Source organism: Larus michahellis, chromosome 8 (genome assembly GCF_964199755.1).
Source record: "Larus michahellis chromosome 8, bLarMic1.1, whole genome shotgun sequence".
Lineage (NCBI taxonomy): Eukaryota > Metazoa > Chordata > Aves > Charadriiformes > Laridae > Larus > Larus michahellis.
In genome coordinates this window covers 15,329,673-15,357,482 of record NC_133903.1, presented here as the reverse complement: position 1 = coordinate 15,357,482, position 27,810 = coordinate 15,329,673, and the positions used below count along the sequence as shown (strand labels likewise).

Below are 27,810 nucleotides of genomic sequence, written 5' to 3'. Positions count from 1 at the left end.
ATTTTTCCTAGCTTCAAATAAACAAATCATTTCTCTCTCCAAGTGTATAGTTGTAAAAATGTAATAGCAGTTAACTAAGGCATCATCTCAGTCTCATGATTGCTAACATTTCAGTGGAGGATATAAATGTATGGCATATTCTAAAATAGATACTTTTACTCTTGTAGACTCTCATTTTCCCAATTTCTTCTCCATTTAAACATTTATCTTTAAGTCATATTCATGGCTTTTTAGTCGGTGTATTTTCTGTGGTCATTAATAAGCCTAAAACTGACTTTCAAAAAAATAAAAAAACTTAGTACCAAAATTAAACTCAAACTGTAAGATATGAATATACAAAGTAAATCATTGTTCATCATTGTAGTGTGCAACATCTACAAACAGGGATTCCAAACTCTTTTTAGGCATCCAAATCAGAAACGAGAATAAAAGAAAGATAAAAATACTTAATCTTTTCTTTGCTAAAGGTTTTAAACATCCATAGTGAGATAGCATTAGCAAAGAGATGGTATGACTGCTCTAGTAAAGAAAGATGTTTTAAGGCTTGCAGTCATTGTGATTTTTTTTTCTGAAATGAAGAGCTGTTACTTCATCTTGTAGAAAAAATCTAATAGCCATTTTTTTGTCATAAAGTAATGTGAAAAAACAAGGTTGTTAGAACAAGAAATATTGCCTGAAATATCAGCTGGGGAGGTATCCTACCCACCATCAGGTGGGTAGGAAAAACCTCAACAAAAAAGGTTGCAGCAGCTTCAAAGATTAGCAAGACTTCTGAGTGTCGCTGAGCTTTTACGCTGGTGCTTTTTTCATTATTATTTGGGTGTATCAAAAGCGCAAATGCAGTTTTGGGGGCTTTTTTCCATCTGTCAGAAAACCTCCGTATGATACAAATTTTCAGAGTCTTATCTGCAAATTCACTTGTATGGAACGTACTTTATGAGCTTCAAGCAAGAAGTTCGACTGGGAAAAGTGTTTCTAGATGTTGGGCTACAGAAGCCTCAGTTTTCTGTCCTCCTCATGCTGTCCTGGTGGCTATCTCAGTCTGATTTTGGCTCACAGTGACATGTGCTTCATGTTCAGGACATTAGTTTCTGCACCTGTTGAAATACAGGTAGCTATTATCGTTCTTGCTGTCATTACTGCCTCCTTCTGTCCTGTGCTGTTATTTAAATATTGGGTTTAGATGTTATATGTATTAGAGTAAGTAATTCTATAGTTACAGAATTGAACATGAATTATCCACGATAGTTTTCTAGTCAAATTTAGACTCTGAAAAATGTTTTGTGATCTTTACTAGTCTCACATATGAAGAAATCAACCTACTGATCAAAAGCTCCCTCTGTACTTTTCTTATTTCATGGAATTCCCTTTGCACTTTGAAAGTCTTTAGAAGTAGCAGACAGTTGCTGATAAAGTAGTTGCCATGAGTGACAACTTAGACTACTGTTATTTTTGCTTTTGAGGATACCAGATGGGAATTATGTAAAGTGTAGTTAAATGAGGCTTTCAAAAGACATGCACATTTGGATAGCTAATTTTGCAAGTGATTTTTTGTTGTTATGTTTTTGGTTTTGTCAGCCTTGCAGGAGGTCTGAGGACAAAAGGAGGAGATCACATATGCTTCATCTGGTGTCTGATCATAGTCCTCTAGAGTCTTTGATAATTTTGATATGGGCTGACTTGGTCTTTTGAACCTTTATTCATTAATTAAATTTTAAAAGTTATCATTCTGAATTGTCCAGTACAGGCCATATTTAGTGGACTAGCTCTGATACAGAATCTCAGTGTTCATCTGGTATTTGGTAGAAGATCCCGTACTGGATCTGCTTTTCTGAAGCTTATTTCAATTTCTTGAAAATAAACTTGACGTTGGCTTTACTGTATCGCTATATCATGTTAAGAAATGGATTTTTCCAGCCTGATGTAGTGAACAAAATGTTAGTGGTTGGAAAATATCTGGCATAATTTACTAAATGTTATCATTTGATTATCATCACATAATTTTATAGAATGTATTTTCTGGCTGCATCATTAATAATCATTAGGCTCGGTAAGAGCAATTACAGTGTAAATGGTGAAGATGATTTTCAATATTTGTTTTGTAAAATTATCCACAGTTTTAGATGTTATTTTGAATATATTAAAAACAATGATGAAATCACGTATTTAATCAGTTTAAGCAGTCAAAAATTCAGAAGCAGCAAAAAGAAATATTTTATAGTTGGTGGAAATTTAAAGCTACAGAAACAAGGAAACAAAACTGGTAGCAGATCTTAGATTATTTTACTTGACAATTCTTCATTGTTGATCAGTTCTACCAAATGCCAATTAAAACATATACCAGTTACGACTGCAATTCCACAGCATTCCAAGAATTCCAAAGGGAAATAGCTTTCCTTATCAGGATTCCTTCAGTTAACATTGGTCATCATAACAACTTTCTGTTCTAATAATTACGTTATTTTTACTTTGGGATTTGTAACACTTCTTTCATGAGACAATAGATCATGCCAAGGAGAGTTTGTGTGACTCAAATGTTTTTAAGGGTAACCTTTATATACAAAACTGTCATATGTTTAAACAAAAAAATTGAAGTAAGACTATATAAAAGCAGTGGCCGAAAAAGGAAGTCTGTTTTCCTAATTTTATGATAATGGACCCATCATTCATATGTTCTATTGTAGTTAATGGTTATATGAACAGCAAAATAGGAAGCATATGTGACCTGTCAGCGTCTGCTCTGTACACCCATCTTGGGTTGAATCATAGTAGGATTGATCAGCAGTAGCTGCTGAAGCTAAGGTTCCATAGAGAAGTTGTAGATTTTTTCTCTAAGGTTCAGAATTTGTGTTCAGTCTTCGAAGAAAAGTTTCAGTACATAAGGATCATAAATTTTAAATTGTTCTTGCAAAAAAGTAATTTAAAATAAATTTACCAGATGAAATAAAAGTGTATTAACCTGGTTTATACATAAAAAGAGAGAAATATATTTTTCTGCTATAGTGTGATTCTAACAACTTCGTAGTTTAAGGGAAGTGTGTGCAGTTATACTTACCAAGGGCTGAAAACAATTCATCAAGGAAATGTTCTGATTTCAGGAGCAGTGCTATTCGTGCTCCATCAAAAACTGGTTTTGCTGTAATCAATTTTTTAGCTCTTGAAATTGATCTACTGGTTCTACTTTGTTTTCAGTTGCACAGCTTAGATACTATTCAGTATTCATGCTTGGGTAACTTGATTAAACTGTGATTAAAACTTTATAAAAAGCACAGAGTTCTGTATTTAGCCTATAATGTAGAAAGAACATACAGAAAATGTAATGTGGAGTTAGGAGGTGGGTGATGAAAGCTCTGATGTACTTTTTGTCCCTCAGATTACTTTGGCCATGCTGAGTTGGCATTTCACAAGATGCAATCCTTTATTTTCTGCAGATTTTTTTTTAAACAATAATGCCATTAGATTTGGTAAGATAATCTAAATGAAAATTTGAAACAAGTACAGCACGCTTTTTTCCTGGGCCAACACCTCACCTACTTTTTTAGTTAAACTGGAACATTCAGATTTTATCCAGTGTCAAATAATTGACAGTTACTGCTAAAAAGATGGAGGATACGTGAATTCTGAGATTTGAGAGAGACCTCTCTGAAGCATTTTAAACACTGATGTAATTATTCACTTTTTCACTGGTGAAGAGAAGAACTGTTGACATCCAATCAAATTTTGATCAGCAAATTAAAACAAAAAAAAAGGGTGTGTTTTTTCCGTATACGCATAATTAAACTGTGGAATTGCAAGGGGATATTTCAGAGGCCAAAAGTATGAGGAGTTTCAAAAACAGAATGGATGAGATCATAAGATAAAAATCGCATGGTTATTAAATAACCTGAAAGGAGCTTCTAGCTCAGAGTGTACCTCCACTGCTGGTTTTTAGAAGCTAATTACCATACATCAGGCTTGATACACGGGGTTCTGAGGTAGAACAGAATGTGTTGTCTATACAAAGCATAGTTTTGTATATACACCTTCCCTGAGCTTTTGCTACAGACTACTTTCTGGCTTTCTTTCTGGCTCCATTCCCAGGGCTCTCATTCTGTGCTTCAGAAGTTGGTCTTAGCACCCAGCGCCCCAGAGACACTATAGGCACTTCAGTGCAGGGCAAGGTTTTAAGGTAGATGAACTTCTTATCTCATCCAGTGTGGTAGGGAGCCTGCAGCTCAAAACTGAAGGCTCAGTTGGTGTGTTTAAGCAGAAAAGCTTTGTGAGGGAAAATGAGAGCTATAGAGGTTCATTTGAGGTTTAATTCCTTTACAGCTCCTAAAATTCATAGTATGATGCTCAATGCTTCATTCCTACTGGATTTTCTTTGTTGAATAGGTGACTTAAACTGTCTAGTGAGTGAGAAATTGCAGATTATGAGACTAATAAAGATAATAACCTTAGAAAAATTGCATCTAGATGGCTACGTTGTTCCTTTCATTTCTCTACTGGTTTAAGAAAAGGACGAAGAAACCAATGTTCTTATTTTTTGATGGGTCCAAATCCATTTATAAATTAACTTCTTGTTACACTGACCTTTTGCCTTGAGATTATTTTGGCACCTCTCTCTTCCAAATGCCGTAGCTCATTTTATGCATTCATCTTTCATACACTTCTATGGGGGAAAAATTTACCAGTCTGTATGTACAGTGAAACAGTTTTAAAACAAATACAGTAGCTATTACATTTCAGTTGCATACTGAAATATCTTCGCGTACTATACAGTATTACGCGGAGAAATTATCTGCACTCCAATTTAAAAAAAAATTGAATTATTAGACATTAAAAAGTATTTATTACAACTAAGTAATCAATATTCCTTGTTTAAAGAGAAGGTTAATTACTCACTGCATATTAATCCTGTCCTGATTTCAGCTGGGACAGAGTTAATTTTCTTTCTGGTGGCTGCTGTGTTTCAGATGAGGTATGAAGGGAATGTCAATAATGCATATTGGTTTAGTTGTTGCCAGGTGTTGTTTGTATTTTTCAAGCACTTTTTTCAGCTTCCCATAGAAGCTGAGAAGGAGCCTAGAGAGAACGATGGAAGGGGCAGTGCAACATTCCATCTGTAGATGCCATGCTCAGTATAGAAATGGGGTTGGCTGGTGGGCGGGTGCTTGTGATCAGCTGCTGGGGAAGGTACCAATTCACTGAGTGGTGAGAGTGACTTGCATCATTATTGGTGTTATTACTATTATTATTGTTACTGTTATTTTCCTTTTGTGTTATTGTTCTATTGAACTGCCCTTATCTCAACCCACAAGGTTTTTTTCCTTTCCCTTTCCCCTCCTTTTCTCCCTCTCCTCCCAGCCCTTCTGGGGGAAGGGGGAGGACTGTGCGAGCGGCTGTGCAGTCCAAGCTGCTGCTGGGGTTAAACCGCGACAAATCCATACACAAAATCACAACATCTGTGGTCACAATTAAAGATGGGGGTTTTGTGGGGGTGAAGAGGCCTTACAGGGGTTTTTCGTTTGTTTTTTTTTTCCTTTTCTTTTCTTTTGCTGCTGTGTGGTGTGTCTCTTGACCAGTACTGAGACAGAGTCATCCTTTTCCAAACAGATGCCAAGAACATCCATTGTCAGTGAACCTGTTCTTGGCACTTAGTGTTGATATAGGCCAAAGCATGTGTTTGGGGGAAAAATAGCCAAGAAAAAGTAGGAGGAACAATATATCATCTATATACTGACTTCAGAAGTACATGTATGCAAGTACTGAGACACTTACATGAAAAGTAAACATTCTGAAATCCAGCTCACTCATTCAGGAGAAGAGCATGTGCTGGGGACACTAGGTGCCGATCATTTTTGAGCAGTAACACATCTATGCCACTAACATCTGTCTCTGCTTGTTTTCCTTAGCAGGCTTCATCTTTGGGCTGTCTTAGCGTCTTTGTATGTGCAACGTGAATGACTGTTACTCAGCAGCCTTTCAGGGCTCTTATTTGACCGGTATCTTTTTAACTATGAGGTTCCTAAAAAGATTTGGAAAAGAAATGAGTTCTGTTGTCTTCATCACAGTGTCGCTTGGCAGATATTTCAGCGGAAACTGGCCTTGTGTACCGTACACCAGGGATCGAAGAAGGAAAATAGATTACATCTCATTCACTTTCTTCTTGCCAACAGTAACAAAACAGTCTAACTATTAGTTGATAAGAAAATAACTCAAAGCTGTGGCCATTCTAAATCATACAAGCGTGCTGTCTGAGGCTCTGGTTCAATTCTTTATTTCTCTTGGGTGTTAAAACAGTAGCTATAGTCATCAGAACTTCTTTTTAATTTGCTCATGGTAGGAATAGTCCTCTGGATATAGTCTTCAATCATGCCTTTGTTACCACATTTCTTACTAGTGTAATGACACAGAGGTAAGCCAGGAAGTTGATACAAAGTTTCCGCATATGTAACACCAAATAATTTATGACCTGACTACGTGTCACACTTGTCAATAGGTAGAAGCTGAAAAACAATAAATTTGATTGTTGTGGGTGAACCCCAGTAGGCAGCTAAGCACTACCCAGCTGCTCACTCACTCCCACCCATATTTTTTCTGTTGTTTTGTGCAAGTGTGATCTAAGGACACAGGCAGAAGATTTACACTCAGGTAATTTTGCATCATTGGCCTAATGAAAACATATGTTTGGAGAAATTAAATGAGTTGTGAGGCACACAAAGGCTTGCTTTCTGTGCTATGGAGAGGTGTATCTTTGTGTCTCCAAGTATTTAGAGTATATTTAAGAAAAGGACAAGTAACTCACAAAAGTGAGAGAATGAAGACGAGAAGCATGAAAGTTTCATATACTCCAGTCCATAAAGCTTTATCAGCAAGCAGTGCCTGTTCCCTCAAACAAGTCTTTATTAATGAAAAAAGTCACAGGTTTTTTTTGGAAAAAAAAAAAGTTTTCAGCTCTTGATAGCCTTGAAAATTGTAAAGGAACATAAGCAAAACACTAGAACCAGAAGAAAGAGGAGATTGGGTATCCACTTCCACAGCCGGATGGTGGGTGGATGTGTGGGAGGGCACACACAAGAGTCCCTTCAAATCTACATTAAAAATACAGCAGTATTTTTACAAGCAGTAGTTTTTCTTTATAAAACGTGTCAGTTCAGTTTCCAAGAGTCTTGTAAACCTTCCTCTTAAAGTCTGTCTACTTTTAGCTAGAAACAAGGCAAGTAAGCTCCCCAAAGTCTTGAGAAACTTGATTTTAAATCCCTGATCAGATGGATTTCCTTTTTGAGTGTAGACAAACAGCCCCAAGGCTGCCCGGAGGCAAGGGAAAAAGATGCAGACGACCCAGTCTTCTCCTGGTTTGTGCATGTAGACACAAGCCTCTGTTGGTCCAGAAATGTTAGTAAATAGAGATTAAGCTCTTCTTTTCATAAATAAAAGCTGTGTTCTTACATCTTTGACATTGCAGCTGCTGAAGCCATTAAAATCCTGGAACTGGTTTCTTAACTTAATTTGATGAGGCTTCTGCACGAGTCCTTCAGTTGCTGGGGACAAACTTAGTAAAGGCTTGAATGTCACATTCTAAGGTTTCATTTTTAATTTATTTTCTTCTTCAGTAAGTATTACTGTGTGGTTAATTTGTTCGCTGGGATGGACAAAATAGAACTAATATGAAATTCAAATGAATTCTTCTGCTGGCAGCCTGTTTGTTAGCAGCAATAATGAAATATAATGGCTAATGGATAGTGAAAAAGATTAAGTATTTTCCTCAATAATTCAGGGCTTTGATATATTTAAGCACTTAATAAAAATATCCAGAAAAATCAATAACCTAGAATTTGACTTTTTATTTTTAAATATATGTATTTTTGTTTTGTTTAACGTCAGGTTACCTTCATACATGCTTTAGTCATTAAAAGGAATCTATGTCACTTTCAAGAAGTTTGAACCTGGAAAAAACCCACCCCTTTCATTTCTAAATCTACAGCCGTTTTATGAAATTGGAAACCAGTGTTGTGAAGAAAAGACATAATTTGTGTTAGCACTTGTTGGGATGCCGAGGAGATGTGTAAAATACCTGACCAACCTTGTCAGCGCAGTAGATTTATCTTTCATAGGGAAGTTGAACAAGATGTTACAAGGTTATTTGCTTCCACCTACTGACCATTCTTGATATTGCAGACTAAAACAATTGAGGGAATACGTTCGTAACTTCGAGTCTCATCTTTCCTCCTTCTGATACCGGCCATGGGAGTAATGTGTGCACCTGTGGATTCTGTTTGCTTTTTATATTTCATTACTTTCACATGAAAAAAATATGCTAGAAATGCAAATAACTTTTCTAAAGTTTATTAACCTGTACAGTTTGCTTATTTCTTAGGGGGTTTTTGCTTGTTTGTTTTGTTTTGTTTTGTTTCTGGTATTCTGTGTTATGATGATAGGGAAGTAGAGGAAATATGTTTTGGATAGCAGGGAGAAAACAAACTGAAAAATGTATGATAAAGTACACAGCTATGTACAGGTGTTAGTTATGTCAACATGACTAATGGCTACTTGACAATTTCGATTTCACTATTTCTGTTTGCAATTCAAGAAGTAAAATTAAATGTAGAATTATAGAAGCTATGTAAAATACAGCATATGGAGGTTTCTACTGCATCATAAAGCCAAAAGGTCATGCAGGGTCATGCTACCACCAATGATTACTTTTACTTTCTAGAGCTTTTCTTTTACTTTTACAAATGTTCAGTAAGATTCGTATAATGCTAATATCAGATAAAGATTGCAGATATGTTTCCCAAGGGCATGGCATGTTAAACTTTAAAATCCCTGAGACATATGAATGATTAAACAGAGCACAATTGGGATGAGGAAAGGGACACTTCTCAAGAGTAGAATGGGTATCATATCTGATGTATTCTATATATGCACTTGCCATACATCTTGCTGTCGAGTTAGCGAAATCATTAGATGTCTGCAGGCTAACACTGAAAGAATTGTACCGCTTGGTCTCACTTTACTATCTGGTAAGCCATAGCACTCAATACAACCATAAATTTAATACCAGTTCATCACTAAGGTGACTAAATTTCAGTAGGAACATTTAAAGGCTTCTTTTCAGAACTATATGCCTGCAAGCACAGAGGTGAGCGTGGTTTCACCCTCTCAATGAATGCAATTCTAGTGTTAAATGTGTGTGGCACTGTCCCTTACGGCACTTTGTTCAGCTCTTAGAAGTTGTGTTTGTCCTGTGTTGTTCCTGATGTTCTGCATAAAACCTTACTTTGTTTCCTTGTTGCTGCTACCCAACAAAACAGACAAAAAAGCAATTTTCTTTTGTGTTCCCACATAAAAAATAGAGCTCTTCATATGTTTACAACAGTGTAATCTAATTGGTTGTTATGCAGTGGCACCTAGAGAAAAAAAAGGAATTACATTGGTTTTGAACTGAAATGGATGAGAGGGTTTTCTGCCTTAGTGGCAGGGTATGTCTATAATTCCTTCTCTCCATCTTTCCCATGAAACATCCTATGAAGTATTCCATCATTATATAATTTTTCTAAAATATTAATTCTTCACGAGGAACAGATTTTGCTTGTTTTTAACTTCTCTTTTGTGATGTAACAACATTAAAGAAAGTGCCTGATGTATTGCTCAGATCCATAGGATTTTACACTTGCTTTACAGCAATGGTACTTTTTAATCTCAAATAATTCATACAGTTGGGATATTTGCAGTACACACACTAAAATGACAGCACTTTGTCATTTTGCACTTTAAAAAGGAGCACAGATGTCTCCCAGAGAAGAACATTCTGATTTCTTCCCTTCTTTCTCTGAGCTTGACAGATGATTCATTTTGATAATTTCTTTAAAGCTGAGTTTCTGTGTACATTTGTTCTTTAAAAGAGGTATATCTAGGACTTAGATGACGTATATTCAAATATTTATATTTAAACATAAATTTGATTAAGCCGGTAACTTTGCTGGTTTAAAGAATTACAACACAAATTATTTCAGAAAAATTGGTTTGTTTTGCTTGGTCAATTAAAGGTTAAGATATGTGTGCACGTCCCTAACATGAAATACTCTGGTCCCTCAAGGATAAGTTCTGTCTGAGTTCAGTCACGGTTGGTAACAAAGTAGTTGACTGCTTTTCTTCCAAAAAGGCTTCATCATAGACTTTCTAGAGACATCAGATGCACAACAAGCAACTTGTGTAACTGTTCCTGCAGAAGTGATGAACTGTTACTATTGTTTTTAATTATAAACCTGTTGCAAATTACAGTTTATTATTCAGCTAATAAATTTGCAAATTATTGATTTTAGAAGAGAGTCATCAGTTGTCTTCTATTATTTCTTCTTCACCTACTGCACAGGTTTTCACTGTTCAAATTTTTAACTCTTTCCAACTGGTTTATCCCTTTGAACCAACGATTCTGAAATTCTACTTTAGTCCTTCTTTAGGTGACCTGCCAGTATCCTTAATTATACTTTATTAATAGAGTATATGCCTTTGTGAGGCTTTCACCCAGTGGTAAAGAAAATACCTGTTCAGGAAGTCAGCCTTTATATGGTGCTACATGTTAAATGATTGTTATCTGATAATGTACCCAAAACAAGTTTGTCAAAAATTATTTAGGCGCTATTTTAAAATTAATATTTGGAATACCAGAAACAATAAAATAACGGTGGACTTAGAATTATTTTTTTCTTGTCATTGTGCAGAAGTCCAAATTCAGGTCTCTACTCCTGAAGACATAGAGCTATTTCTGTACCCAGATCTGACTTTAGATAATTTCAAAGATAAGCCAATACGACCCTTTCTTGCTTGCTTCAACATCCAGTCATATTGAAACCATACATATGTAGCTGTCATTGCTAATGGTGCAATGGTTAGTTTGTAAGATTCACTTTCCATCTCTTTAGATAGAAAACTAAAATCTACAAGATGAAATGATTGTCTGATGTTCAGGGATAAAACACATAATAGAAATCCTGTCATTTGATTTTCAGTCTGTATTTTTTCCTATGGCTGGCATCAGTTGACTTCCAGACACGTTGTCTCTTTGATTCCTGACTGCAGCATTGAGAGTCTCAGCTGGGTTGGCCTCGATTGTTTGTTTTCAGCTGTGCTGCATGCTTAATTGTAGCTTTTGCCTTACCTGGTCATAGACAACCACGTAAGATAACTGTGCTGGGAGGAAGATAGTTTTTGTTTTATTCAGGTAAAACTGCACTTTTAATTCACATAGGGTAATGAATGCTTATGAACTTAGGTTTCCTAAAAATTGCTTTTAATGGGAAATGACAGCGGCAACATAGCATACTAAAATCTTCTACAGACAGCAGAAGAGCTCAGAGTAGTGTTAGCTCTTGAACAAGGTATACTCATCATACCGAGAGCTTGTAATAGCTATGACTGGAATCTGATGGGAGCTACTTTATTCTGTACCCTTGTCCTTAGTAATATAAAAAGATATGATTCATTTTTTATTAACCAATAAATATGTTAAAGAACATGCCATTATTTCCGAAAGGTGACTTAGGGTATAGCTAGCAGGTGAAGAGCACTGGCGCTAATGGAGTTTGAATTCATTCCTCTGAGGCAGAAGCTTTTTAAAAGCTGAGCTTTTTACCTCGCTCACTCACCAAAAAACCCTGAATGTAAATATACAAACAAGCTCAGAAAATAGGCTTGTAGGCAGAGATAGTATTTGTTTATCCACCAAATGGGAGGAGAGACATGGTGAGAGACTGTCTGGCTGCCAGTAATCCACGCTTGAAAGAAAATTTTTAGTATTAGATTCCACACAGTGCAGTCTGGTTCCCATGAAAACTATTTTGACCATAAATAGTATTTGAGGTACAGATTCATATATTAGTTTCGTATAACTAACTAGAATAACAAAGATTTTTGTTGTTGGAAATACACTGCTTAAGGAGTGACAGAGAACTTGATATGCCTAATGAAAACACCTTTAATATACCTTGCTGTAAATGAAAGTATTTTTTTCAGGAAATCTCGATTCATCTTACTTGATTGAATGATTTCATTTTTTTTTTAATCTTTTATGGTTACATGGCTTAGGTAAGAAGTCTTTGGTATTGAAATACTACCAGTCCTTCATTTAAGATGAATAGGCATGGTATTGAAGAAATATAACTTATTTATTTAATATATGTTTTCATTTTTAGTAGGAGTTGCTATTAGCTATCAGCCTTAAATTTGTAATTTGGGATATAGGTAGCAAGTAACTCTAGTCAGTAATCTAAAATCTGATGAGTGTAGTTCTAGCTTTAGTTAAAAGTATGGGGAAGGACTTACTTTTAACAAACAGGTTTCCCTTCTCTGTATGTCACTGTTTTTCCAATAGAAATCTCTAAGGTTGCAGTATGTAAGCAAAATTAGCTTCTAAGAATACCCTTGCTAGAAAAGTTGAAAACAAAAGAAAAATCATAATAGGTCACTTGTCTACAGTTTAATGGCTTGAACTATGTTTGGCTTACTCAGTTTCCAGTAGTAACTTGTACAAAGGGATAATTTTGAAGAAATAAATGCCTTTCAGACTATAATTTTTATGATACTGATAATCTCTGCATGCCTTCAGGTCTACAGGCAAAAATCCAAAGGTTCAAGGAGACTCAAAATAACTTAAACCTAATGATACCCTACACATGTTCCTTCTAAGGTATTAAGATTATTTGTTTGATCCTAATGAAAACATAAGTCCAAAATACATGTGTGTGTTTATACATATATATACACACACATATATACATATATTTATACTAAATAGATGCTTGATTATTTTTGCATGTTGCTGTGAGATTCAGACAGAAATACCTTCAACATGTCAAAGCCTATTAGCACTCCTGACAACAGGCAGAAGTTTCAGCAATTTTTTTCCTCTTACGCTTACCTGTATATTCTTTAAGCTACCATCACTAATTAAAAAAAAAAAAAAAAAAAAAAAAGAGTGAGCAAGAAATTATATTTTCTTCAAGATGAAGTAGAAAAAAGCAAATATATACTTTAAAGCAGAGGTCATATTTTTGTCTTATGAGCTGGCTACACTATATTGAAATAGGTTTGTTTTTAATGGTGTTTCAATCCTGTCTTTAAGTTTATGCTTGTAATAAAGTTCAAAAAGCCTTACATAAAGCCATAATACTAAACATTGTGCATTTAAATATAAAACATATATGAAAATAACAGTTCAGTAAAGTGTAATAGGATGAGAAACTCACTTTTCAGATTTTGATGCCCTTTTTTCATCCCCAATTATTTGCCCAACTGTGGTCAGTGTGCTTTGTGACATGATCTTCTCTGTTTGTCTTTTCAGGATACTAAAGCAGAGTGCAGTTCCTCTGTAGAAACGGAGGACAGAAAAGTAAGTGGCTTGTTTTAATGTAATTTGTCAGACAACTCTAGTGGGGAGGTTTGTTTGGTTGATATTTTTTTTAAGTAAACCGTGTGAAATTATTGGATGGTATTTTATGTGTGTATATTTTATAAAGTTTTCTAATGTTGTATTTTAACTTCGATGGGGATAAAATAATCTTACTCTACTGAATATAATTCTGTTCTAAATTTGAATCTAACAGCTTGTTCAGAAGGGAATCTTCATTTCATTAAACTATGAATGGTTTAAAAGGCAATTACATGTCCTGTTCTTAATTTCCATCATTAACAAAATTATGGTGTTGTGTCTTTCATGATAATGTTGTCACACGGTTTTAAATATTTGCAAAATAGCAAGATAAGGACTGCTTTTTCTTGCTTTATAAGCAGTATCTTTGGTACAGCTTTTTTTTTCCTGCTATATGATTGATGTTTAAAAAAAGTTTATCTTATATTATTTCCAGTTTTATTTTCTGTGAACGAGTATAAAATATGCTTTCAGTTGTGTTCTTCACCATCTTAGCTTTTTTTTTAACAGTTCATTATGGCATGTATATTTGAATATACTTGAATAAAGTTACATTTTTAGAATGAATTAATAAATGGAAGTACTATCGATTTCCACTCTAAAATGAGCAATGCAGAAAGCTGCCTTCTAGACTAAAAGTATCATACTTTCAGTTTATGTTTTGAAACTGTAGGTCTTTATGCTTAATTTAGCACTAGTTTAACTGTGCTATGTGTGATACAATACCATTTTTCCAAAAGTTTTTTTTGTTGCTCCTTTTTTACCTTCTTTTGGCTACTGCATCTTCCTTTGAGCATTCAGCAGCTCCTCCTTTTTGAAAACCAGTTGTCGAGTTCTTTTTGCTATAAAAATGAGCTTTTATTAAACAGCATTATCCCAAAAGTACTTTAGTTGTTCATGATAGCTCAAAGTTTATAAAACAATGTTGTACAAGTGCGACATAAAATGCTGTTGAGGGTAGTGCAGGAAATCACAGTTGGTTTGCTTTGTTGAGATATGTGATAAAGGTTCTTCAGAGTTTCAGTGATTTTCAACATTTTCAGGAATGAAGTGAGAGAATTATTTTGAGCTATGCAGAAACATATTGAGAATTCAATTAAGATACTAAACTGTGAACGTAACAAGAAGAGAAAGTATGCTATGTCTTAGGTACCAGGCAGCTGTTACTACTCTCTGATTGTTGAAGTCCTCTATACTAAGACAGGTTGAATTTCTTGCATTTAAATTAAGTCAACACTGAATGTTTTACTCTGATGTGTATCAGTATGATAAAACTAGCGTATTGCAGGACGATGACAAAGACAGTATGCAATTAAATTAGAAATGTTTTTTAAAAAATTTAGAAACCGTATCAGCTTTGTCACAGGGCTCAAAAATACTGTAATGATAGGTTTAGCAATGCTTTGCGTTAATAAAGGACTATGAAATTTACGTCAATAGGAACAGTAACTTTGCTGTATTGTTTTGTGAGTTGAAACATAACCATTTATGTTCCTGAGTATTAAATTTAAGGAATTATCCTTGTTATTTATACTCCTAAAGCTTTTTCAGTTTTCTGGGAGGTTTAGGGGTTTTGTTGTTGTTATTTTTAAAAGCACTTTAACAAACCAAAGCATTCTTGGTTTACTACTTTTTAATGTTATGCCTTCCATAAACCCTATTCTCCTATGTTAATAGCTTCTATTTGAGTTTTTTGTAAAATTTCCAAATTCTCCTGCTTTCTATTTCTTCCTTTTGTAGGCTGCATTAAGTCTGAACTAGTGACAAATTATGCCCCCTGGTTTCTTATGCAGTTCCTTGCTTTTTTTTCTCAAGCATTTTGCAAACACATAGTGAGCTGAATCAAAATTAACCTGGTTAATGTGTTCACGGTCAAAACTAAGAAACAAAGGCTTCATGTATTCAATTTAAAAATTTTTAATTGTCAGAAATAAGTATCGATCCAGTTTTAAAGTATTTTCTCACTAAAGAGACTGAGCTGGTTTTTTTTAAATATATTTCTACTGAAATTTTAAAATTTGTAGCTAGAATCCAGTTTTGGATTACTAAATCTGTGTATCTCTATCTGTCAAGTAGTAACTGAGTTTGTGAAAGTGGTGAGCACATGACATACAATTTTAAAATTGCTAACATCAGGTGATACTCATTACTGTGAAATTCAGGCCATTTAGGCTTCAGGTTCTGAGTATTAGCTTTGATGAAACTATCTAGGTGTTTAAAGTACATATTGTTTTATAATATGCTAAAATGCAATTTGGGACCTTGTTTCTAAACACCAAGATCTGGCTTTTGGTGTGGGTAGCAGTCACGAAAGCTGCACAACCAAAAGGTTCTTTTTATTGCTTGAGTAATGGGAAAAGTTGTCAAGAGCCTGGTAATCTTTAGACTGCAGTCTTATTAATATGTGTGTTGGTTTTGTTTTGGTTTTTTTCATCTATTGCAACTGTGCTTCTAACTAGCAGATGTACCAGCCTGTTGCCAGTAAACTGCTGGTTTTGTTTTTGGTTTTTTTTTTGTTAAGGTAGGATTATTTCTACTTCAGTGTAAATTATAGGAGTTGTGTATTTGATACTTTTCTGTGGCCTCAGTGATTTCTCTGAGTTTGAGTGGTTTCTTAAGGAGCTATCTTTCTTCAGTGACTCAGGCTATCAAGACTAACCCAGCTGTCTGACCCCAGAAAAGGGCACCTCCTCCGATGCAGAGTATGTGATCTGACTTTTTCTGAGCCAACCCAGGGCCTAGGACTAAGAAGCGAAGTGAAATGAAAGAGCATGAGATTCCCGTGTCATCCTATGCTTTATTACTTTGCTGGCCTATTGTGCTCACTTCCCCCTCCCTTCTTGCTCTTAGAAGCAGTGGCATGAAGGTGAGGTGACAGTCACAGGGTCTCCAAATTTACTGTGAAACCTGGAGAGTCTCTTTCTCTCTTACTGTGTCATTAAGTTTGAAGAGGTGGAGCTTTGGAGGTTCTCAACATCGCAGTACTGAGTGCTATGAATTTCTCATCCTTCTGGCTATAACTACTGCTGCATGCAGACACATGCCTTCAGGTCTGCAGGCTCTTCTGTGATCTTCCCTCACTAATCACTGAAGTAATAACAACAGACATGAAGTTTGCTAGGTTTTGGGTTATGGTTTGTTTTCTGACTTGCTAAAAGTACAATTTTTATCCAACAACAGTGACAAATCTGTTCAGTGCTCTAGCTTTCAAATGCAAAAACAACAATTAACATAAAGAACTGCCTAGCAAACCCCTGAATTTATCTTCGTCATTTTGTTAATTTGTTGAAGCATTTTGAAAGAACAGAAATGTAATAAATACCTAGTGTTGTTACATGATACGTTTCATCTTTTCTCTCTGGTCCCAAAACTGAAGCTTCCACGGAGCTTAAGTGGCAGATTTACTTTACAGTCCAGGGATATAGATTACTAATGACCTATGCACTGATCGTCAAATAAAGATACATCAGTCTTGGTTAATAATAATGCATTGTTTCATGTTTATTGAAAGTGTAAGTTAGGAACTTAATGTAGTTCATAGAACCCGAAACATTGTAAACAAATGTTTTTTTTATTCAATCTATGTTTGAAGTCAAGACAAACTACTGCAATTAGGACATGCATCATTACTATCTAATAATTTGCGCTTTCATAATGAAATATACTACTAATGAATTATATCATGAGTAATTAATGGAAAATTTTCCCAGTTAACAAAAAAATATAAAGGCACTGCAAGGTGCCTTTTCTTGCAATCTTTTTTCCTGAAGTTTCTTAATCTCTAACTTCTGAAGTAGAAATTTATGAAACCATGGCTAAAGCATTGCCTGAAGGCAAACTCAAATTTAATAACTGTAATTATTATTTTGAAATCTATTCAATAAACGACAAAATAGCATTTAATTATTCTAACCACTTTATTGTTCAGCTGACCTTTTTATGTAAGATCCTACTCATATTTTCTGTAAAGATAGAAGCCCTCAGGTTTGAGAATAACAAGGGACAAGTAATCGTCTGCTGTAACTGGCCTGTATTATTACGTGTTACTAAATTGCGTTCACCATTGCCAGCAGTGGACCCCAAGTGTATACACGACTCATTTCCTACCTAATTGGTGTTCTTTTCTGTCTTTGTATCACCTAACCCTTTTTTGTTTTGATCTCATACCTTCATTCTGAACACCACAATATTTGATGTTTAATGAATCATGTGATCATGGAAACGTCTCAGCTTTACTTTTCAAAGAAATATATGTAAAAACATGACCCTTAAATCTTCACAGAAAGAAACCTGTTAAAAAATTACAAGGTGTTATTTTTGTAAAAATACATTGATTGCTGAAGCTAGTCATGTCGCGTTTTGGAATTTGAATCATAATTTCAAAGCCTGTGATGGTTTTCAGCATGAGGTTTCACTCTTGCAAGGGTGATGGTAGTTGTTTGGTTTTTTCTACCCATGTTTTCTAATATGACTCTGTGTGTTGGGGAAAACTAAATGGTTGTGTTGAAGGTAATTAATAAGAGTATTGGCCATTTTGCCAAGAGGGAGACCACGTGGTTTCCTTTACAATCTCTTCCATTTGGTATAACCAAACTCTAGTCTCGGTCTCCACTTTTAAAAAAAACTTGCTAGTATGTAAAGTTGTTTGGGTTTTTTTTCCCCTCTCTCACCAGCTTCATTGCCTCCCATTACCTGAAAAACCTGCCCCTAATAAATATTCCTCATCTTTTATTTAATCTCAGTTCACATCTTTATTAGGTCTTAACAATTCTCTTTTTGTTTTCCCCCTATGTTTAAATGGTACTTGCATAGAACAGGAATCTTCAAAAATACAAAAAAAAATAAAGAAGCGGGGAAATAATATTTCTCCCTGTCCTGCTCTGTCATTGAGGTCTGAACAGAGCACAAAGAGAGTACTTTGTTTTACTCTGCAATTGCGCTTGTTGTCATCAAATTAATTCATGGCAATGCTGTGAAACCAGAACTCTGATAAGAAGTTCTCTTCCCCATACTCCCCCGCCTCCCTTTTGTTATATTTCCGTCTGAAATGGAAACCTAAAACACTGAAAATTGAACGGCAAATTAACTTACAATGACATTACTGTGCTGGATAACTTTGTTTCAGATGTTTTTTGCTAAGCTAGGAATGTTTTATTCTTCAGCTTTGGCTGCTTCATTTTGGTTTTATTTCAGCTTCCTCTTTTTAGTAATAGACTGGCCGTAATGTGCAATGACATTCTCTTCAGTATTCCTTGCAGGCAACATAACGCTGGCCGTTAACTAGCAGCGGAGTGTTATTAGCTTGGTGGCTCAAGGTCACTCAGGGTATCTTGCTTCATTTTCCATTCTTGAGAAGGAGAGTAGCTCACGGAGAGGACATTTTTGAGATGCATCTTGACTTTGAAATTTACCACTTCTGAGCTCAGAGTGCAGAGGCTTTATGAGAGCAATAGACTTTATGGGTATGCATTAGGCCAATAACATGATAGGTCAGTAAGTTAGAAAATTTCCCTGTAGTGACATAATGTTTCATAACTCCCTATTACCTTCTGTGGGAAATGGTATAGGCAGTAATGCCTTTCCTTTTCTGTGGAAAATAGTTTATAATTATATTTTTATTTTTTTTTAGTACCTTCTGTCAGAGGATTTCAAAGTACTTTACAAACAAATTAGAAACACCGATGAGAAAGTACTTATATTTATATTGCTCAAGTTACATATGGGGAAATAGAAGCGTGAAGGGGAGATGTAGACCAGGTTACAAAGTGAGTCTGAAACAAAATGAGGAGAGAAAGAAACAGCATTAAAAATTTATTTTGCTTTGCCTATTCTATGGCTTCTTGCAATCTTTTTTTTTTTAATTTATAATGATCATGTGAAAATATTTTCCATGAAAAAAAAATATCCGGTGTCTTTAACATTCTTCTTCAGGTTACTGTAGGAGGGCATTTTTAAGGGTATCAAATAGTCAAGAGCTGGTGGGAAGCATCATGGAAGGACCGACTCAACTACTGGCATCTCAGATGTGGATATATTTATATACTGTGTCCTTTCATTGTAAATCCCTTTTTGTGATGTTTAGGAGCTTCCTATCAGTGAATATGAGTATCGTTTCTATACCCTTGTGAAGGCATCATGCAATCTACATCATTTTGTAGCGTTTTGAGATGTGTTTTCCTCACAGTAAAATAAATTAATTTTTTGGTGAGGGAAGATCACTGACTCCAATGGATCGGTAAGGAAGTGTCTAACTTGTGTTTGGATATGGTTTCAGAGGAATCCAAGGAAATTTTGATCATTAATGAGCCTTCTGGTGTCTTACTAGAGTGAACAAATGGTTCCTGTTTCTTCTGCCTCTGTAACTGTTGTACAAACAGTAAGGAGTATATTGAACCATGGTATGACAGGACCACATAGAATATAGAGGATTGACCATAGAATTCAGAAATGAGGGAGAGTAACCCAGAAGTGAGAATAACGAGCCCTTCCCAGAATAGTATCCACCTGTCACAGTACGCTGGAGGTTTCCACTGACATCTCAGCTCACGTAAGTCAGATATACATGATGCTTCTTGAGTCTTCCTCAGTACAGAGCTGGAAGTTTTCAACACTTCCGCAAAAGAATAAAATTACCTAAGGTATGGGGATTTTTTTGTAGTTTGTTTATTACTTAATATCCATGACTGCCAGCCCCGCAATGATTTTAATTCAAGATCTGTTGTACTCCAGATGTCATAAAACTCAGAAACTAAGTTGAATGAAACCCATATTCTAAGTTGTTTAGGTATCAGTTATTATTATTCATGTTACTTTTAGTGATATTTTTTAAATAAAAGGATTTATCTTCTCCTTTTCTTATGTTCTTCTCAAGTAAAAGCACTACTTACGGAAAAATACGTAGCTGAAACTTGCCCTAGAACTTAACACACGGCATTAGCAAGTCTAATAAATACTGGCAATTCTAACGTGAGGAAATAGTCAGAAATCCAGTCCGTTTCCTGGCGTGTAGATTGACACAGTGCAAAGTCTTGTTGGAAAGTTTCATAGTATTTGAATGATCATAATGTCAGTCCTATTACTGCTCTCTTGTTCTTTCTGTCACTGACATGCAATTATGGAATTTCACAACTGAAGTGATGACAATTGCTCCTCTGTGTGTGTCTGTCTGTCTTTCCCCTTAACCCAAGTCTATCTAGCAATCTGTAATTTGATAAAGTGGAATTGAAATGACAAGCATGACAGAAGTGCCAAAACAATAATTTGACCTCCCACTGAAGTGTCAGTGTGTTTGCTGCATGACTTTTACACATGCTGGATACACATAAGGGACACAGATAGTATATTTATTATGCTAGAATACCTGTTAAGGCAGATTGCTAAAAAAAGGTATTGCTACACTGTATCTTTTTGCCGGTGTGTTCCATCTTTAACCTTTACATTTTGTATGCTTGTACTATTATGTATAAACATGATCACTATTGCACATAAATTACCTTTATTTAATTAGAAGTTTTTTTTCAAATCTTCATTTTGAGGATATTTGGATAAATCTTGAAATTATAATTCTGTGGTGGTGTAGCAAAATAGTTCTTGAAGACACTATTTATTCTTTACTTTTAAGGACAATTTTTTCATGTTAAACCTCTTGGGGGAACATGTCAAAGAATGATGAAGACCCGTGGAAGAGGTACACCATTTCTTTTTCCAAAGTCCTCTAATACTGTTGAAATACCTAGTTCCCATTCATATAGAATATAAATTTAATCCCTGTTACAGATTAGCTCATGTTGTAAACAAAGTTTATTGAGGGCATCAGTCAGCAAACCGGCAAATTCTAGTTACAGCATATGCAAAATACAGAATATAAAAATGTATTTTCTGTGACAGCTATACACTGTTAATTTTCATTTCATTTGAGAAGAACCTTCTGGAACGAGTGACTTGTCAGTGAGCAGTTTGAGTAGTTGGTACCTTTGAAATGTCAGTTTTTCCTTGAGACAGACTGGAGTTTAGGAAATCCTCAAAATATTTTTGTTTGAAATCTGATGCCAGTCTAAATCCAATTTAGACATTTCTAAAAAGGATCCATGAGCACTAGATAATCTGAAAGGTCCCTTCCAGCCTAGACCATTCTATGAGCTCTATCATTCTCTATATGCAATATAACAGGTCTTTGATACTATTACATGTTACAAAGGAAAAAAAAAAATCATCTTTTTTGAAAAACAGTGCTCATTTTTATCCTTTCTGTGACTAGTAGTCATGCCTTTCAGCTGATATTCTTTCTAGACTTTTTATTTAATGCTTTGGCATTAACACATGCCTTTATCCACTATTACATTCAACGCTGATGTTTGCATTATGTGAATTTAAAAACCAGAAAGCAATTAATTCTTTTTGAACTTCCTCTGCTTTGAAATTGCATTAGGTATATGACAACTTCCTGGTAATAACTCCTAAAAAGCTCACTGATCTAGAAATAGTGTTCTGAAATATAAATACTTTTAATAAATTAATAATAATTACTGAAGTAAATAAATACTGAAGTAAATTTCGCTGCATGCAGTGAATGTATGCAGAAGTTACTTCGGAATATGGTCATACGTACTATGCCTGCATTGCATATAATGAATTATATTTTACCTGGGGACAAGGAAGGGGATAGAAGAAAGAAGCTTTTGGACTTTAATATTCAGCTAAATGTAAAATTAAAATATTCAGATCCAGGGCAAAAAAAAAATGAAGTGGAGAGGGAGAACTTAAGTCTGGCTTGATGCTAATTATCTGTCAAAATTAACTGAAAAATAATTCACGAGAGACTAAAGCCTCGTTGAACTTTTCACTACATCTGGCCATTAAGTTTTCAACAGGTATAAAAACACAGAGGGGAATTGGCTTTTGAAGTTATATAAAAAAGGGGAAAACTCACAGATCTGTTAATGTTAGCATGCTGTGAGCGGGGACGTGTCTTAGATCTTTGTGAATGAATAAAACTTTGCAGCAGTGGGGCAGTGCAACTTTTTCTGCTATGTAGCGAAACATTTCCTTTTAAAAGTTGTCTGTTTTCTGGTAGTGTAAGCTTTTCATAACCTGTACTCTGCTGCATCAGTAAGGTATAGGTGGCCTTAGCAGTTACGTTACCTACAGAATTTTCAGTTATTAATCCGACCTACCAGATTCTTAGCAACATGGCAGATTACAAGGGCAAATGACATGGATTTAAACATATTAATTATATCTCTGTGTGTAATTTTATATTGTATGCCTGTGACAAAGTGTTTAATGGTCATTGTTGCTTTAGAGAGAAGTAAGTTTGAAGTTGACATCTCCTTCCCTGTCTTTTTTTCCTCACTTTTTAATAAGGATGTGGGAGACTTCATAAAGGATAGACTTAACAGTATGTGCAGACGAATCGCCATATTTACAGACACTGCTATGTGCACTGCCGGTTACGCTTGCTGACCCCAGCGGCTGGGGGGCAGAGTCCTGAGGAGCAGCCCCAAGTTTCTGTTAGCGCCTGGTTCTCTTTGTCTCCCGCCATTTCACAGCGTGCCCACAATCAAACCACCGGGGCTTTGGCAGCACTTTCAGACTCTGCCCCTTTGTGATGTTTCCTGCTGTAAGCCTTGAGAAGCCTCTTAGGTTTTTGAGGGTATTTTTTGGACCTGGTCTAAAGAACACTGAAGGAAGAGGGAAGTCTTACACTGACTTGAACAAAATTGCCTCCCTGTGTTTCTTCCATTTGACTTACGGCCAGCCAACACAGACTTTCAGTCGCTGAGGAAAAGGAGAATGTACGAACCGGGAGCTGGGTCCATCCCTATTCCTCTGTCGAGGTGAGGGGCAGCTGGGGTGGCCTGTGTCAGGGTGCCGAACACTTCAATGCCAGGACGCCATTTTGGTTAGCCGGTGCCGGGTTTTGCAGCTGCCCTTGGCGGGAGGGGGCAGAGCTGGCCAGAACCGGTTCTGACCAGCCGGTGCTGACTCCCGCCCAAACAGGGCGTGGCAGCGTCCCCTCAGCGAAGCAGAGCTCTGCCTCACAGGGGAAAGGGGTATGCCCTGTCAAAGTCCCAGCGAAACAAGTGAAAGTAAGCTGATAAACAGCACTTGAAATGTTAAAGGGTATGCACTGAGGTCGTCGGAATTACAGAAAACATCTGTTGTAGCCTGGAGACTACAGGTAGGCGTTTTTATATATGAATGTGAATTGCACATCCGGACAGGTAACTACAGAAGAAGCTGGGGTTCCTACTAGTGAAGGGTGTTAAAGCCACTATGCTCTTAACGGTTTTGCTTTTTAGTAAATTTTTTTGGGCCTTTTATTTTTAATGTTTTTTAATGCTTTTGAAAAGAATTCGAAGGTGCTTTAACCAAAAACATAGCTGGACATTAGAGGCCTTTATTTAAAATAGGAAGTACTTATATTTCATACAAATTAATGAGAAACTATGTGCTAAGCAATGTCTGCAGCAGCTAGTAGAGGCTGAAAGACAACTTAGGTTATTTATTCACTTTCTTGTACACGTGCTTGTAAGACTGTGCATTTGGAGATGTACACCATCTCATGCTGTCGTTTTGTCACAGAAGCAGTGAGAAGTTTTGCCTTGCAACGTGATAAAGTTTCTATAACATGAATTTATATTCAGCTTCTTGCTAGGAGCCAGGGCTTTTTTTGTAGACGAACGCAAATGTTTCCCAGCACAGAAGGTGAGCAAAGCTTTGTCTGCAACCAGTAGCTGTTTTGACTTTTTCTTAACTCTCATGTTGAGTTTTCCTTATGGAATAAAGTTTTGCATTTCAATAATGGGGAAATTAAAATTATGGACTTTAATTAATGATTAAAAAAATTTTTCACTTCAGCTCTTTGAGCTGAGCCACATGTTCCTAGTCACTAACTATTTTAGTAGTCTGTAACTTCACAATTTTTTGGAGATTCACTTTAAAGTGCTGGGCATTCGACTTAAATCTCTGTTATAAGCTGTCATTATTACCTTCACTTATTCTTGCTTGAAATGTGCTTTCTGGTTTTGGAAAAAAGTGTAATTAGTTCATTAAGCTAGGCGAAAGCTAGCCATGATGGCAGTAAGTGGAGTAGGTCAATGTTTGCTGGGATATGGAGCAGAAATACACAGCAGAATAACTCCTAAGAGAACTTTATATAATGAGGCCACTGTGGGAAGCCACTTAGAGTGTTCAGCACTCGTAGAGAATCAGAGAATGTATTCAGCTGATAAAAGTATTTATTATTGCATAAAGCTCCCAGATGGTAACATTTAGAAAATACATTCTTTTCCTACTTTTGTTACGCATCAGCCTTGTTGGTGTGCTTTTTATTAGACAAGTAATCTTCCAGATGTTGTTTCATTAAACTGAGGTACAGAGACATTTTTCATTAATTTTCTGTTCCCAAGTTCTAGGCACTCCATTCTGATTTTCTTTCTTTAAAATTGCAGGACGGCATTTCATATATTAGGTGATACACAGATTGCACGTTAGCTGATTAAACTTACCAGAACAGCATTAATAGAACACTTGTTAGCTTGTCTTTTTCAGTTCTCCAACAGGTAAAATAAACAAATATAAAAGTTGCGATTTATAAATATATACAACTTCTGTGGTTAGTTCAAAGTTTTGGAAAACGACAAACCTTCCTGAAAGACAAAATACAGGGAATGAGGAGCCATAAAATAATTTTTTTTTTTTTTAGTATTTTTTCTTGATTCTGTGTATCTATATAGTAAATCTGGGATGTATTGTGTGAACTACGTTGGACTTGGACATGTTTATTTTTCCATACAGAAACCTCAATTCTTGGAGGTACATGCACTTCAGTGTAAGTCTAAAAGAATTAAAATCTTTTTATTTCTGGCTGAAAACATGACTGTCTGTTCTTAGCTGTATAAATGTTCAGTTCCTACGCTTGAATTTTCCTTGCAGTAAGAAAAAAAAAAGCTGCTGTTGACTTCACAGGTGTTAGAAATAGGTGTTCCATTTTCATGAATGATCCTTAAAGAGTCTTATTAGTGAGATGGAAGTCTAGAGGATATCTGTTTCTCCAGGAAAAAAATTGGGAATGCAAGTTCTTCTATAATTTCTTCTAAGTCCTTGTAGTAGAGCTCATGTTAAAAGAAACACACAAACATGTTGCTATATAGGAGGTTGCAGTTGCTTTCTCTTTATTTAATCAGTATACCTGGCAGCGTGATTTCAGGCTGCTCCTCTATGGTGTTAAGGTTGCATAGTCCACTATACTTTTCACTGAAACTAATGTATGTGAAGCTTGGAAATGGCATTTGAAAGTTTGTGCGAAGAACACGATGCAGGCAAGTGCTTTACTGTTCTAAATCATAAAATGGAGAGAGATAAATAGCACTCCTTCTATATCAAAAACTGTCTCTATGGAAAGTTTAAATTTTAATATTGAAAATTGAAATCCTTTTAGGAATTGAACTGCCAATTGTATTTTCCTTTTTTTTTTTTTCTCCTTATAACCAGGAACAAAAAGTTGTATTTCTTAGGGAAATAGTTAGGAATATTAGGTATTAAACATTCACTCTAATACATGAGTACCTTTTTCTTCCTACTCCGTATCATCAATGGATGAAAAAAGAGGTGGTATATTGATTTTATATGTATATGGGCTAAGGGATAGTATGCGTACAGCAATATCTGAGTCTTTCAGATAGTCTGTTTTTGAATTCTTCCTTTCTATTCTTCCTTTCTGTTAACCTCCACTGTTGGCACCCAAGTGTCATACAGGATTTGGCTTGCTGTGGGAATTCTTTTCAGGAATTGTGACTGTCTGAAGACAGTGATTAAAAAAAAAAAAGAGAGAAAGTATTGTTTGTGCTTAACAGCATGACCACAGCAAAGGAGAAAGGGAAAGAATGTAAAACCAAAGGACTTACTATGTTGTGGTGGGCTGACCCAGGCCAGCAGCTAAGTACCCCCACAGCCACTTGCTCACTCTCACCTGCCCGATGGCACTGGAGAGAGAACAGGAGAAATAAAAGCAAGGAAACTCATGGGTGGAGATGAAGACAGTTTAAGTGAAGTGAAAAAAAACAAGAACCCCAAAACCAAACATCGCCTTCTTCCATTACCCTACTTTTACTGCTGAGCATGATGTTGCTTTGTATGGAATATTCCTCTGGCCAATCTGAATCAGCTGTGTCCTCTCCTCATCTCTTGCCTGCCACTGGCCCGCTCACCTGGGGGTTGTGGGAGGGTGTCAGCATGAGCAAAAAAGAAGGTCTTCATGCTGTGCAATCACTGTTTAGCATAACCAGAATTTTAGTGTGTTATCAACACTGTTTTAGGGAAAATCTATTAGGAAGGATGAGGTTGCTGAAGCTGTTAACAAAAACAAATCGCACAGCAGGACGGGATTTCTATGGCCAGTGAGAAAGGTATGCTTTCACCTACTTCTAAGCCAGCAATCTTTTGTTCCTACATACAATATTTATTTATTTATAGTTTAAAGGAGTCCATACTCTTTGAACTGTCTCCCTTCACTGCCAATGTTTCAGCACTTTCTTGGGAAGCAGAGGATGAGTTTACAGGCTATTAGTGAATAGGGGAAGCTTTATGTCATTTGTACTTGAATTTAGACTTCTACTATCATCTACGCATAAATTGATCAGATGGCTTTCCAGTACATGCATGGCAAGATTATCAGTGACAGATTGTTTTCAGCATATTTGAAGGGGACAGACTGAATCAGACCATTGTTTTGTTTGCCAAATTAATATCTGGGATGTAATCCAACCTGATTAACAGGATGTCTATGATTGGATCATGAAAGGGTAAGCAGACATTTGGAAGGCCTTTTTTATACCTGCTGGCTCTATTACTTTCTGAGTAGCTTGAACACATGCAAGAATATGCTTCTATCCAGTAATTCAATTCATTTCTCATTGATTCCAGTTTGTCTTTTTATGTTGTATTGGATCTCTTGCCAGGTAAATCTTTTCTCTGTAGCAATAGATTGCTTTTTACAGCTGCCTGGATGTCTGGTAGCGGGCAGTTTGATCACAACTCCTTAATCTGGTTATTTCAGAACTGACTTCTGATACAGTGATGCAGAATGTCTTTTTCTCTAATGAAGCCTGTTATTATAAGAGCACTTATGCTTAAATATATATCCATATTTGGAAATTTGAATATGTATGCATGTTTCTGTTGTCTTTGAAACATTATTGATGATTCTTATGTAAGGAGTAGAGTAAGGGTTGATGGTGGGGGGTTTTCCATTTTTCTTCAAGAGGTATGTTTTATTGTCTTTTGGTTTGATGGGTGATACAGAGACTTTGTGGTTTATATATAAACCATGTGCTTTCCAGATTTGATTTATGTAATCACAGCGGTTTTGCACAGTTCAGCTGAAAAATTCTTCTTGT

The 27,810-nt window shown here is 35.8% G+C and overlaps 1 protein-coding gene across 45 annotated transcripts in view; it reads left to right on the top strand.

The window, feature by feature from the left end:
• RBFOX1 (RNA binding fox-1 homolog 1) overlaps nt 1–27,810 on the top strand; it is a 910,365-nt gene that overhangs the window by 281,832 nt on the left and 600,723 nt on the right. For all 45 annotated transcript variants that reach the window (XM_074599130.1, XM_074599146.1, XM_074599156.1 and 42 more), the window contains one exon: nt 13,325–13,372. In XM_074599130.1, coding sequence (XP_074455231.1) covers nt 13,325–13,372 — 48 coding nt within the window. Of the gene's footprint in view, nt 1–13,324; nt 13,373–27,810 lie in introns of those variants that run through there.